The 14610-nt window shown below is 40.8% G+C and overlaps 1 protein-coding gene across 1 annotated transcript in view; it reads right to left on the bottom strand.

Annotated features, from left to right (window-relative positions):
- LOC108746918 (neuroligin-4, X-linked) overlaps window positions 1–14610 on the bottom strand; it is a 36126-nt gene that overhangs the window by 8720 nt on the left and 12796 nt on the right. The window contains exons 3-4 of the mRNA XM_018484026.1: window positions 12639–12791; window positions 10576–10776 (exon numbers count right to left, since the gene is read on the bottom strand). Of these exons, the coding sequence (XP_018339528.1) occupies window positions 10576–10776; window positions 12639–12791 (354 nt within the window). The remainder of the gene's footprint in view (window positions 1–10575; window positions 10777–12638; window positions 12792–14610) is intronic.

Genomic DNA, 14610 nt, shown 5'->3' with positions numbered 1-14610 from the left:
ATTAAAAAAAAAAAAAAAAAAAAAAAAAAAAAAAGCAGAGAGACCAAGTCGCCCGATTTTTCCGAATTTTTTCGTTCTGTATTGGAGAACCACCAGCAGTCAAACAGCCCCAATTTTGCAATACGTGAAACTCCTGACCTCTTCCTCTTCGTAAACGTAACACAAATATATCACTGCCTACTGGGAATATTGTCATTATCCCATTGGCATTCATAGAATGCGCCGGAGATATTCCTTCGCCAACTACTTAGAAAACGTCGCATCTCATTATATTAAATCTGTTCGTCGCGGTGCCATTTCAAAACGGCGAACAGCGGATGCGTTTAACGAAGAATTTCCGCCGCCAACGAGCCGTAAAGCCGGGGAAAAAGTCGCGAGGGAAAAGAACGACGATGTAAGAGGACGCACGGTGGCTAGAGAGATCCCTCTCGTCTTCCGTCATACGTACGATCGCAGTTCCATTTCTGAGACGACGCATTCGGAAAGGGTGTGCGCGCATACGCGGTGACCCGAAGTACCCCCTTTTGGCTGCTTTATCGCTATTATTATTAAGAGGTGCCGCCTGATGCGCACTATCCGCCCCTCTGGAGCGTTGCCAATGCCGCGATACGTTTGCGGATGAGCCGGAAGGAAAATACGGATAATCCATCGCCGGTAGATCCCACAGCTAATCTTTTAAGGGGATCCTAAACTGAAGACCGAACTCCGATGGGATCACTGTTTTACAGATTTAATGGAACTTACACACGTACGATGATTTACATGATGACGCACCGCTACTGCATTAATATACGTACGCGTGCATTGGAAGAAATTATAAAGTTTAATAAATATTATGATTGGAAACGGGACCGTCTATATAAATATTAAAACTTTAAATACAAAGCGCCTTCCCGGTCCGAGTGTTAAGATGTTGAACTACTATCTAATATACATTCAATTAAATTGAATTAATATTTCAGAAATAAATTGAGAGCCGATGAAATTATCGGATTCGCAAAATCAATCTGAAACAAATAATCCCCCCCAAATTCTCCCAAATCTTAAAAAACTGTAATAAACTTATTGCGAAAACTTATTTCTGAACTATTAATTCAATTTAATTGAATGTATATTAGATAGTAGTTCAACATCTTAACACTCGGACCGGGAAGGCGCTTTGTATTTAAAGTTTTAATATTAATAAATATTTTTGTTGGAATATAGTTTGAAGCAAATAAATTTATTTACTAAATATAAATATATATCTATTTGATACAAGAAACGTCAATTTGATTTAACTAACATTTTTGTTATCGAATAAATATTTATCTATTGTAAAGTTTATTTAGAATTTATTCGAAGAAATATATGAAAATTTAGTAAATTTCTTTTTCAGCATGAATTTTCGTATGAAATTAGGTGTTAAATTTAAGAACTCTCGATGTTGTTTCCTCATGCATTTTACTACTTTTCAGACTCCAATTTCGTAAGTACAGATTGCAGAGCTTTTATATCAAGCAAATTGTCAACGACTTGACAGCTTTAGACGCCATATTGGACTAAGAAATGGGCTAAAGAACTCAAAACATGTTTTCGTTCTCAGCATAAAACTCCACCTACCAGATTAGCATTAATACACTTGATACTTTCATTCTGGAAAAGAGTTTCCAAACCTGTAAAAGTGATACATGAAATCCTTCATAAAAATTATTGCAACGTTTAATCGGGGGAAAAAAACGACTTTAGGATTCCCTTTAAGCGCGTGACTGAAATGTTCCATCTGATTTTCAGTAGTTATCGTCAGTCTTCTTCGAAATTCTATTGTACAATTCATAATTCGAATATCTGCACTTCCTTCCCGATTGCTTCGTGTAGCGACTGGCGCTGGGACCAATTATTCCGATCGTGCAATGGTCCCTCCGTACCAGATACGACGCGGAACGTCCATTTCGCTGTTCGGCATCGTTTTCGGTCGATGTCGACCGTATATCGTGCGACTTGATAATAGACATCGGGCTGCGTTCCTTCCCTTATTTCTGTGAGGCACGTTCACGCAGGGATCACGGCCACGGGAGAAACTCGATTTATTCGCTTTGATAGCATCACGTCGTTCTCCACAATCGCGGATTGACTATTGTACGTTGATTCGACGTGCGCGCTGATATTCGTGATGGAAGATCGCTTCGATCAAAGTCTCCCCTATCTTCCGTATTATTTCATAATAGCAACGTCACTGAACCTTTTTCCCCTTAAAAAAAAAAAAAACGAAAGAAATCTCCTTTATCTCAAATCGTGTCTTTATTCCCTTAATCTCGGATATACGCTTTTATTTATTGTCGACTAAAAGAAACGAAGTGCGTCTTACCGTCTGCCGAAATAAACGACTCGCCTCCGTGGATCCTGACTCCTTTTCGCCTCACAATTACTCCATTTTTCACCTCGTCCAGTGCTATTGCCGGCTTGTACTTTGGAAACGTATATTAATAAATGTTGCGGAAGAAATACGCTCGCCATTTCTACAAAAGGGGCGAAGAGCCGGCCGGTGGCCACCGCGCCTTCCATCGCGCAGACGACATTAGCGTCGCCAGGGTTAACGCCCTTAAACTGTCACGTTAAACCGCGATATTTCACCCAGTGCCCTGCCCCCGTCCGCGCTTTCTCCCGCCCCCATCGTTCCGCGACTAGCCTCGTTTCGCCAGCCAGCTACCATAATTCCTCCACAATGTCATGTCCACGATACGAGAGTGTCGCGTCGTCTCGCGTCGCGACACGTCGATGAAATTTCGACGCATCGGGGGTGCCAGCCCATTCGGTGGTTACTCGATCTACTTCATGTCTCTCATCATGGCGCAATCATCGGGGAATTCGCCTCGTTCATCAGCTCGGCGACGCCCGGCGTCGTGGCGCCGGTTGAAGAGAACGAACCTAGTAAATTGACAACGGTGTCCTCTCCTTCTCGATAACGAGAATAATGAGGTTTCTCTCTCGGTGAACGCGATGAAACAGACCGCTGGGAGAGGACAAAAAAAAAGAAAGCGAGAGGCGAAGGCGCGCGCGGTCGGCGGAAATTGTATACTTTTCGTTAGCGAAGCGGCGAAAGATTAAAGACAAACAAGAAACAACGGCGCGGTGATGGTGGTAATCAGGCGCCGGCTTACATCCGGAGATGGATTTTCTCGGGGCGAGCGCCAAGCATCGAGCAACTGGCTGGCTGATCGTCATTCAGGAACACCGCACGAGTGTGATCAATCGAGATTTCTCAATGGTCCGCGTATTTCCTCACATAGTTATATTCCGTGATTCCCGTTCGAAGTTTTGTTGGACATCACCCGGTCGAATGCCGGAGGTGTCTCTCTTCGAGATTTAGTATTCTGTCACAGATAAGACTAAATCACATTCTCTTTAAATCTGAAATAATTAATATTGCTGACATCATTAGTTTTAAGTAAAAGAAGATATTTTTGTACGTCAGTTTTAATACCATATATACTGAATTTGTACTATTACTAAAAGTAAGGTTGAAGATTGCGCGTTTCATTAATTTCTTTTAGTTAAATTTCATTGCGAATTCACCGATTATTCAGTGGGACTGATAATTAGTATCGTGATTTAGATTTAGAAAGTTTAGATAAATTTTTGATCATTTTATCACGAAAGACAATTCTATCGACGGTACATAAATGCGCATCGCTAATTTTTATGGAAAAATGGATTTCGTCCGATCCGAGCTTTCCAATCGCAAACGATGGAGGATTTTGCGCAAAATACCACTATGTGGACAAAGTTGGTAGTTATGAGCGCGTATGATTTTTATTTTTTTAAAAGGTTTGATTTTTCCAGCGTTCGTTAAATGGGATAAAAAATAATAAATTAAAAAGATGTATTTGTTCCTGGCCGAGAGTTTTACTCTGGTATTTCGCTGGGGTTGGAAAAAATTTGACGTTCATCATGCGGGCGGGATATTCATGCATCGACAGTATCGATACCTTTTACGGGGAAAAGCATTAGCATCGACGATGTCCATTTGCAGACGTTAAGTCATCCAAAAACCATAACTTTATTCATAAAAAAATATTATTTTCTCTAGACGAGAGAAAGATAAAGGCGTTTATTTTTATTGAAAAAAAAAAGAAAGAGAGAGAGACAGAGAGAAAGAGAGAGAGAAGATAGAGGAAATATTGTTCGTTGCGTTGGTTCTACGTTGGAAGCAACGTGAATTTTCATCCAATTTAGAAGAATCTTATTTAGTTGGGATGTAAATTATACTTTGAAAGGAAGCGACGCAAAATACGGCAGCTCTAATTTATTTTCTTCGTTCTCAGGGAGTGCAAAAGGATGCAGAACGGAATGTCCGTCTACTTACTTCGCGACCACGACTTCAGGATCGTCGTATCGGGACATACTCTCACGATTCTCTCGCTTCCCATGACGGTTCGACCGACATTCCGCATGTAAATTACTTCGTGCGTCTCGTGAAAATTCCATGAACACGTACAGACCTCCGGGAGCGCTATACTGATTGAATTAAGTTTCAACACGTAAGAGCGAAAACTGTTCGGAGCAGATTGCGCAACACACTTAATTCTGAGCTCCTCGTTAAATTCTAAGCGTTTATTAATTTTATTGAAATACTAGGTTACCACTTTGTCAGCGTGAAAAAGTTAACGATAATTTTAAAAGCGTATGGGGAATAAATGAAAATTTTAATTTAGCTTTAACAGTTTATTGAACATATATTGAACATATATTGTTGACGCGACGTGCTTGAATGTCGAATAAAATGATGACAGGTGTGTCGGTTAATAATTCAATAGTTTGAAAATAATTTAATAACGTTACATCGAAATTCCGTTCGTTAGCGGCCTATCAAAAAACGATTTTAGCGATCGTCGAGATGATAGAGTAACACGCCGAAATCAATTCCATATCCGGCGATTGTACGTGGACCAATAACGACGCGGTTCTCCGAAAATCCGGGAAATGGTCTCTCCTCTCTCTCTCTCTCTCTCTCTCTCTCTCTCTACCTATCTTTTTTCTTTCTCTTTTTTTTTGCACAACGTCACCAGGACGTTTCTCTCCCCGGTTATTTTTGTCGGTAACGAACTGCAAAATAGAACGAAGGGAGTGTGCTGCGCGAAACGGAAGACGTGAAGGTAGAAACGCTATTTGGAAGCTATTTTTATGACTTATTGTTATGCGTGGTATTGCATAGCGCTTGGCTTTTCTCGCCGTATACCATTCCCTCGGGACACGAGAGAAACCCACTATACATTTCTAATCATAATAAATTTTAATAACAAATTTCGTAATTATTTTTTGAAAACACGAATGTACATTTAATAACAAGATAAAGAATTAAATTGCATGAAGGATTTGCAGAATTGTAATAACATACTACATTATTTTTCTTTATACATTGAAAGTCTGTTGATCCACCAAGCATGACTGATCCGTTTTCATGCGAGATATTTTCAGAGAATAAAATCCCCCTATCCTCTCTTTCTCTTTTTTTTTTTTTCGCATTTGCACAAATATAATCTGAAACGCTGCAGACGCTTGAGTTGCCATAACCGGGGGTCTTGTACGTCTTATAGGGTGCAGCGAATCAGACAATTGCCAGGAATCACACTCGGTTGCCTCCTTGATTACTCACGAAGCCAATCGCTCGTATCTCTGGTTCGTGAGAGCCGTGAAACTGCCAGAGGAACGGGCGCGAGGTAGAGAGAAGCAACTCTAGAAGAGACGATGTTACCTTCCAAGAATTGAAGAATACACACACACACACACACACACACACACACACACACACACACACACGATACGCGCGTACAGAGAAGACGTTTCAAGGCGTGTTGCACACGCTCGGGTCTTCGCTCATAAAAAATTGCAACGGGGGGGAGAAACGATAAATCGAGACTGTCTCTCTACGCCATGAGAAGCTTATTTCTCTTGTCTCTTCCCAGGCGATGATACGTAACGTCGACAGTCTTCTCGGGATTGAGAAAGGGAAGCGGGAAAACCGCGCCCCAAACACCCCTTGGGAAGGCTAGAAGAAGTGACTTTCTGAATTACACGAGAGATCGATGTAATACGAAACGTTTATGTCATCGGTGGTACCCGGTTGGTAGAGCACGGTCTTCATTTATCATCGGACATCGAAATCCGCCGAAGGCAGACAGCAGCTAACGGCGGGAAAGCAATCGTACCTTCGACGGCTAGTTATCGACGGGAAACCCCAAACCGATCGTTTTGCAACTTTTTACGCAACGCCGGGCAAAGCCATTAGCCGTTCCCCGCGTAATCGTATCGCGTACAACAAAATGCATCGGCAAAAAGCGGATTGCAGGCGAGCGCCGCGTGTGGCTACCGCGAAAAATCGTTGGGGAATCGACGTAACACCCGAATCGATTTTACACTAGTTTCGGTGCAACTTAATCCAGAATCTCTTGTTACGTTACACTTTTACCATCGAATATAACTAACAATCGTATATCGTATTCCTACGAGTTTCCTCATAACTATGTGTCACGGTATATAAGGGTCGATTAATATTTTTGCAGCGTCGTGGTCAACCGGCCAGCTCTCTCTCATCGACACCTCGCCATTTATTCCACTCAGTCTCTCATTAATTTTGCATACCTATAAGTCCTATAGACCGACCGAGCGCAACCGCTTGGGCCGCATCTCGTTGCAATATTAAGTATCTACAGACGATGCATTCGTCTGCCAGGGAAGCTAATGTCGTTTGTCGGAAGTAAAGTGAGAGAATAGATCTCTCTCCCTGGTACAATTCTCTTCACGCGATCAACGATCATCTCAGAATTCCGTGGTTTCCGAAAGCCTCAAACATTTCTTAAGTACTCGTGTGAAAAGAAGATTACATGAAAAAGAAAGAAAAAAAAAAAATTGAGACTTTTCTCTCAGCGCGGGATTAAAAATCGATGCATCTTCGTTACCGCTTTACTCGTAACTTCGCCGGAGCATTTTCTTTTTCGAAAGAAGAGCATCCTCCCGGCACCCGCAATCTCTGACCAACAGCAGCAAGAAGTATAGAACCGCACCTGGTCTCGCGGAGACCGCCGGCGGCGCCGACGTCGGAATCGAAGAAGCGGAAAGTGCGGTAAGGTCGGAAAAACCGACTGACCTCGACGGCATCCGGGATGCTAAAGAAAAGCGGTTTCCCCGAGGGTCCGTCCTTCCATCTTCCTCTCTCTCTCTCTCTCTCTCTCTCTCTCATTCATTCACTCTAAGATCGGAGTCGAGCCTCGAGAGGAAGGATGGCGCGCGGAAGGAATGCACAACCAAGAACGATGCTCTCTTCTCGAGATGTAAACTGTTTGCGCTGTTTCCTGCACAACCGGAGGTCCGGGAAATGGCCAGACGGGAGAGTGGTTCCGGCCGACCCCACCACAGCGAAAACGATATTCCTATTCCCCATACCGCTTATCCTTCGTGTTCCTTCTTAGCGTCCGTTCCGCCTGTCTGAGCGAATACACTTTCGGCTTTTCCCTATCAAAGGTGACAATTTTGAAATTGAGGGGCTTCTCGCAAAAGGAACAATGCTGCTTTTCGTTTAACTATTCCATTAAAATTTTTAATATATAATCACGATTCATTTAATTTTGTCTAAATAAAACGGTTATTTTTTTAAATAAAACTGCAAGATTAATAGCTTTAAATCAATTATATGTATCAACTTTGAAGTAAGTAGATAGGTTTAAAGATACGCAAGTTTTGCATTTTGACTGTTTACGATATGTTCACTTTTATAAAAATTACAAACAACCGAATTAGATACGCTATACTTCAGTTATTTTCGTAGTGTGGCGTTAAGGGTTAAGTTTACATTTGTTATACTCTTATATATGAGGTAGAGAGAAATCAAATAAAAATAATAAACTTTAAAACTTCTAAGCATCTGGACAATATACTTTTCATTTTTCTTTTCCAACACTACTAAATTTGTAATGTTATTGTAAAAATTTGTAAATTATACCCACAATTTGAGTGATTTTTAATCACTTTTCAAAGTCGCCATTGCTCCTACTTAATATAATATTAATCCAACTAAAACATTGGAGTTAAACAAATTTGATTCAAATTTAGTTTATTATGTACTAAGTGCATAACGTTAGTTATGTACTAAGTGCAAACGTTAATATAGACATTGTTAACTTTGAAATTAACCACAGAAATGGATATAGGTATATTTTGATTCATACATACGAAGCTAAAAATATCAAAATGTTAAAAAACGAAAAGGAAAAGGGCTAAGGTTAATCGTTATAAATTACAAATTGAAAACGTTAGTAAATAAACATGTCATTTAGTTAAAATATAAAACTTTTGCCGGCAATAAACAAACGAAACAAAAACAAATGTTTCGATTCCTATTAAATCAATGTTAACAAAAATAATGGTGAAATTATTACAAAGAGAAAATATATAGAAATTATACTTCGCTCTCAATCGCAGTAATAACGTTGTCGACAATTTCGCTCAATATGTAATGTAAGTATTGTAATTAGAATGTTGGCATCGGTAACAATGTATTCCTCTGGTTACGTATATAAAGTATAGACACATAATTATTGTTTCTTATAAATGTGTATCACAATATAAAATATATTAAAAGTCGTCTATTCTTAGACAATGCGATAAGAGTGGAAATAGAGTCATTTCGATGTTAAGAGACAATAACATATGATTATTTATATATTTTCTCTTTGTAATAATTTCACCGTTATTTTAACATTGATAACGATTCATATAGATCAAAACGTTTGTTTTGTTCGTCTGACGATTAACCTTAGGCTCGTAGCCCTTTTCCCTTGTCGCTTTTTAATTTTATTGTGCCTTATTTAATATCAAAATGTTATTTAACTCAAGAGATTGAGTTATTATTGCTCCTTTGATATGTGACAATGAAGGTTTTATAAAGAATACTATTATATATATAGAATAAGGTTGACATAGATAACTTTAGGAAATTGTGCTATTTCGAAATTATTGCGGCTGTGGAACATTTAAGCGTGCCAAATCGAATGAATCTGGGGACCATCGATTATGCAAAGCGTATGGGTAGCGAAACGGTCGCAGCGTTAGTCATAATTTGCCCGATTGGCGCGGAATTAGTGTCCAACTATATCACGCCGTAATCGCGTTCGCGTGGATTTATCGCACGGCGATGTATTTACGATGCTTTTAGCGTCCTTGCTTTTGTTCCACGCGCGTTCCGAGGACCATGCATTTTTATTATTACGCAATTTCCTCACGTCCCTCTCCTGAGAGTAGCTATACCGCGGAAAATCCCGCGATCACCTGAAGGGACAAAGGCTGGGAGGATCGTTCAATTTTGGCTGGTGTTGTCCAACGACGATAAAAAAGGGAAAAGGAGAGGGGGGGGGGGGAAAAAAGAGGAAAAGTCTCATCTCGCTTTCTCCTCTTATCGAATAAAATGGAGTCCTGTAATTTGTCACCCCGAGCTTGGTGATGTTTTTTTGAGAGGACGGACCAACCCTTCGGTTGTCTCCTCCATGAGAGCCCTGGCCAACTAATCCCTGGACGATTAATCTACCGAAGGTCCTGCAAATAGCGTCCCCTCGTTTCTAACCTGCCGGTTATTTCGCCAGGCAAAGAGTTTTCAGCGAAATCACCGCCGATAGGTGAATTGATCGAACCTCCGATCGCTCAGTCTCTCGTTCGAATTTCACGTATGTATTTTACGTTGAGCGAAACGGTATTGGTATCATTTTTCATTGTGTTTTCTTGTCATAAACAACAACGTTATTAATACGTTAGCGGCGTAAATATTGGATCAAGTTACTCGACAAGCAAATATTTCTGCCGCCCTCAACACCCGGTGTTTATGCCGCGCTGATCGAATTGATTTATTTTATATCCCAATATAGTCCATCGCTTGGAGCAACCGAATGAACTATTAATTCTGATGACGCAATGACAGGCATTAAGCTGTCAACGGGGATTTGATGGTGCACATGAAAAGGAATAGCGTGACATATCAATTCGCAAAGTATATGTATCGATTAGGTCAAAATTAAATGAAACGGAAGGCATACGATGGCTCTAATTCGAATGTTTAGAATCTCTGGCTCTTTCAGTCTCTAGAATCTTCGGCTCTTCAGCGGAGGACAAAAAAATCTGCGACCGCTCAAAATTTCGGTGATCTTTTTTTTAGGTGCGCGCATCGGTTTTCCTCCCCAATTTCGATAAAAAGTTTTTTTTTTATTTTTTTATTTTTTTAGAGAACATACTATAAAACAGTAACAAATTTGATAGTGGCAATCAATCTCCGGCAAGATAATAGGACCTCTGGTAGAACAGCTATTGATCTCCAACGGAACGCTAGTCGAGAGGTGGCCTAGATAATCGTGGTCTAGATACGCAAATCGTTTGCAAACATAAGTTTCTTCCGTGTCTCTCTCTAATTGCTAGAAGACGTTTAAATCGTAAGAACGTTCCGTTAAAACGGGATTCTGCGGACTTCAACGTTTCGTGCGCGGTGTACGCGAGCGTTCAGTACGCGGAGTTCGGAGGATTAATTGCTAATTGCGCTAGGGATTCCTCTCTTACCTTTGCTGTAAGGAGCGAGCAATAGCAAATTCACCAGCGCCGCTCCGGTATCGTGGCCCATTAGAGTTATCCGTGTTGGATCGCCACCGAAGGCGCCGATGTTTTCACGCACCCAACGGAGCCCCATCGTGATGTCCTTTAAAGCCAAATTCCCACCGGATCCGCTCGTTCGGTCAGGGAACGGACGAGTCCTCAAGAATCCTGGAAGAACGCCAAATCGTTCGCGATTTAACCATTCTCGCGGATCACACGATATCCTTCTTTTATTGCATTTCTCTCTTTTTTTTGCCAATCGTTATCACGCAACATTTGCGTTCATTCGATACAATTTTGTCCGCAAATTTCGCCATAAAAGCGACTTAAATTCATGACATCAAATTATGGCTAATTTAAATTATTTTAAATTATTTTTATAGGCCGTTATTACTTCTACTCAATGTGTCGTTAATTTAGCTAAAATAATAGAGTTAAACAATTTAAATCTTTCAGATAAATTATCTCAAGAAACGTGTTAATTTGAACAATATTAAGAATCTTTATTTTAGACCGCATATGTGAGAAACACAATCGATACTAGAAAAATGCCTATTTGTGATCGAAACTGGATCTTTATTGCTTTAAATAATTAAATCTCGAATTATTAATATACACTATACATACTCGTATATATGTACTTGCATATACCACATCGTAGATTTTAGAACTACGCGCGCCGAATTGTTTTTTTTTCCAGACTGTAAAACGCAATTAAAACTACTCTAGTAATCGCGAATTAAATTGACAAGCAATTTAATAATTTGATGCTACCATCGAGCATCATATTATAAAGATGTTAATATGTCGAAACTGTTAATAAATTTATTGCGAAAACTATTACCCCGGCCGAGAAATTTCATTCAAATTTAGTTTATTATTTATTGAGTACACATACGTTTTAATCTAAATACTGTTTATTTTAAAAGTAAGCAGCTTGACTACAGAAATGAGTTGATGTGATATAGTTATTTTTTTTTTAACAACATGTTACGTATTAAACCCATTACACCATGACGTAAGCTATATAAGCATAGTATAAGGCCATTGGATCAATGAGACATAAAGACGTCAAATTAATTTACATAAGCTGTTCATTGCTCCAGCAGTCTTATGCTACGCTTGTGCAGCTTATATCATCTTGCGTGTGATGGGCTTTAAAATAATACATTTTGACACATTTGAAAGTTAAAAATAATTATATCGTTTAACTGAAGAAATTAAGTTTAAATTTGATTTTGCAATATTTAATAATGTGTACTTTCTTTTCTAATTAAGAAATGAAGATTTCCGATTATGATAAGCGGAGAATTTCATGAAAAAAATTTCAGAGAAGCATAGAGAGCGACAAGCGTGAAGATTCGATTTAATGTTTCATAACTGCGATAATTAAACGAAGCGTATAAATATTCGTTACGCTATTAAGTCATAAACCAAGGAAGTTTAACAAGTAAATAGATAGAATTGACATTTTCGGACTTTCGTATATTCGCAGCGTACTACGACAGAGATACATTTGCGGGTCTTCAAAGTGCCAATATTGACTTAAGAATGTAAATGGTTTCTACGAAGCTATCTCTCTATTTCGGAGAGTATAGTAGTTAATGATACGAACTTACTTTCGGGGAAGTGGGAGTCGTAATAAACGCGCTTTCCGCGTTGCATTGAAATATAGTGCGACTTTTCCAATAATTGCCGCTTCTTTACTTAGATATTTATTTACGTTTCCCAATCTCTCGTAAGATGATTATAATACAAACAAAATTGATCAATCATTTGTCTAGACGTTATTCGGACGTCACAAAAAATTTTTTTCCACGAATTATAAAAATATAGCAAACTCAGAGGCTAGGAAAGTTCCTAAATGAAGAAATAACATTTCAGAAATTGCAAAATAGAAATTAAGGTATCTCGACTTGGAGACGGATGTTATTTGGAATTTCTTTGTTCGTGGAATGTTGCGTCAGAAGGTTCGCTTAATGAAAATGCTTTCGGGGATGCGGGACAGTTGATTAAAGGGTAGCACGTACCTAAGATGCCGAGACGATAGTTGAGCGTGATCACTATGACGTGGCCGCCGCTCGCCAAGACCGATCCATCGTACAAGTTACCCGATCCCCATTCGAAACTTTCGCCGTGTATGTACACCATCACCGCGTACGGCGCCTCCAGTCCTCGAGATCCTGAAAGCGGAGCAGGCAAATGGGTATCCGCGTCGCTCTTTCATTTTCTTCCACGGAATAAACCTCTTATCCGTATAAACCTTCCATTGACAGATCCAGCTTTTCCCGTAATACCGCGCGACATTATCGCTTACGTAGCATTATGCTTACACCCGTTTTATCCCTCTTTCCCGTGAACGAATCGCAAATGTAAAGCAGTGGATAGCGAGCTTCCGTCGTTTTAAGAGTGCCGTTTCTTCCGCGCGCGTCTGCGACTTCGTTTTGCGAATATTATTTATACCCTGGCTAAATTCACTCCCAGGTCTCCCCTCCTCTCCCCCCTCTCCCCCCTCCTCCCCCCCCCCCTTCTTCCTCCCCGCGAATATTCCATTTTCCTATGAGCGTAAAATGAAATCCCTACAGCCAATTAGTCGTTTTCGCCGTTTGCCACCTGCGCAATTAAGATAACTAATTGCGTCGCATAATCCGCTAAGCATCTAAATTCTCTACGAGCTTCTCGTCGCGTCTTTACACGGGTCTCGCGAAAATCGCTCGGAAACGAGCGGATCCACGGGTATCGCGATTCGTCGCACGTAGAACGGCCGTGAGAGAAAAATCGCGGGGCGCGGGGGGCGGTGAAAAGCTGTTCGTTTACCAGAAGGGACGGTGGGGAAGAGCGACGGATGTGCTTCGCTTTGAACAACCTCGCGGCACCGATCGATCGTCGCTGCCGCAAATTTATTTACGCGGCGAAGTCGCGGCGGCGACTCTTCGCGCGCCACAAATAAGCGTGTCTCGATCGCGGACAGAAGGATTCGACCTCTCCGGAACGCATCTTCGCGCGGATCCGCCGCGGCTGCCGTAAACGCTACGATACGATTTGGAAAATCGTCCCGTAATCAAACGGATATCCCTTTTTTTTTTTTTAAACGCCTCGTCCTTTACGGCGAACGTAAAATTTTACGCCGAGAGCGTCGCGTAAGTGCCGGAACCGAAGGTAAATTAAAGCGAAAAGCTTGTTTTCATAAGGCTTTAGGATTACTCGACGCTTTTTATAGACCTGGGCACGTTCCGAGGGGGAGGTTTTCGTGTTTGTAAGTACTTCGGGTTTAGCGAACCTCTCCTCTCTCTTTTCTTCCTTTCACCCACCACCATCCCTACGGATCTTCTATGTACACGTCTCCGTCAGCTGGCTTTCGAGAGTTAATAGTTTCCATTTAATTGATAATCGTCTCGGCGACTAATAATAAAGCGGGAAATACGCATTTATCCATCCATCGCGTCGCAATTAATTAATGTCTGTCTGTTGTACGATTTATACTGGGTACATCGGATTACCTGTCTGGGGAGACATCATCCTAAACTATCACGGGAGGTGGCTTTCGCGCGCTGCCAAGTTACGTGAGCTCGCAATCATCGTAGTTGGTAATTCAATCGCACCGCGATCTTACTTTGATTATCCGCTAACTCGTAAAACTAGCCCAATTAGTAACGATCAATCCGTGAGCACTGCTCGACGCGGCGCTGCGAAGCACTGTCTTTGTCGATTACGTAATACCAATCGATATTCGTCTTATCAAAGCTGCGCTTGCCGTGCGATCGTATATTAAGCAGCCGTTTAAATCGACCGTTAATCGAGCTCTAATCGTCGCGAAATCCGTAACTGTCGTAATCGTGAAATCTGAACCTGAAATCACCTATAAGCGTATCATATAAGAGAGATAGTATACGCGCAGCTCTCGGTTAGATTTTTCACGAAAATTGGAGTTCTTTACAAAGCGAAAATTCTGGGATCTGATTGATTTACAGTCGCTTTCCCCGTAACGAAAATTCGATTCGA

Source organism: Trachymyrmex septentrionalis, unplaced genomic scaffold, assembly GCF_001594115.1.
Source record: "Trachymyrmex septentrionalis isolate Tsep2-gDNA-1 unplaced genomic scaffold, Tsep1.0 scaffold107, whole genome shotgun sequence".
In the NCBI taxonomy this organism is placed as follows: domain Eukaryota; kingdom Metazoa; phylum Arthropoda; class Insecta; order Hymenoptera; family Formicidae; genus Trachymyrmex; species Trachymyrmex septentrionalis.
Note: the sequence above shows the minus strand (reverse complement) of the source record. Positions and strands in the feature narration are given on the sequence as shown.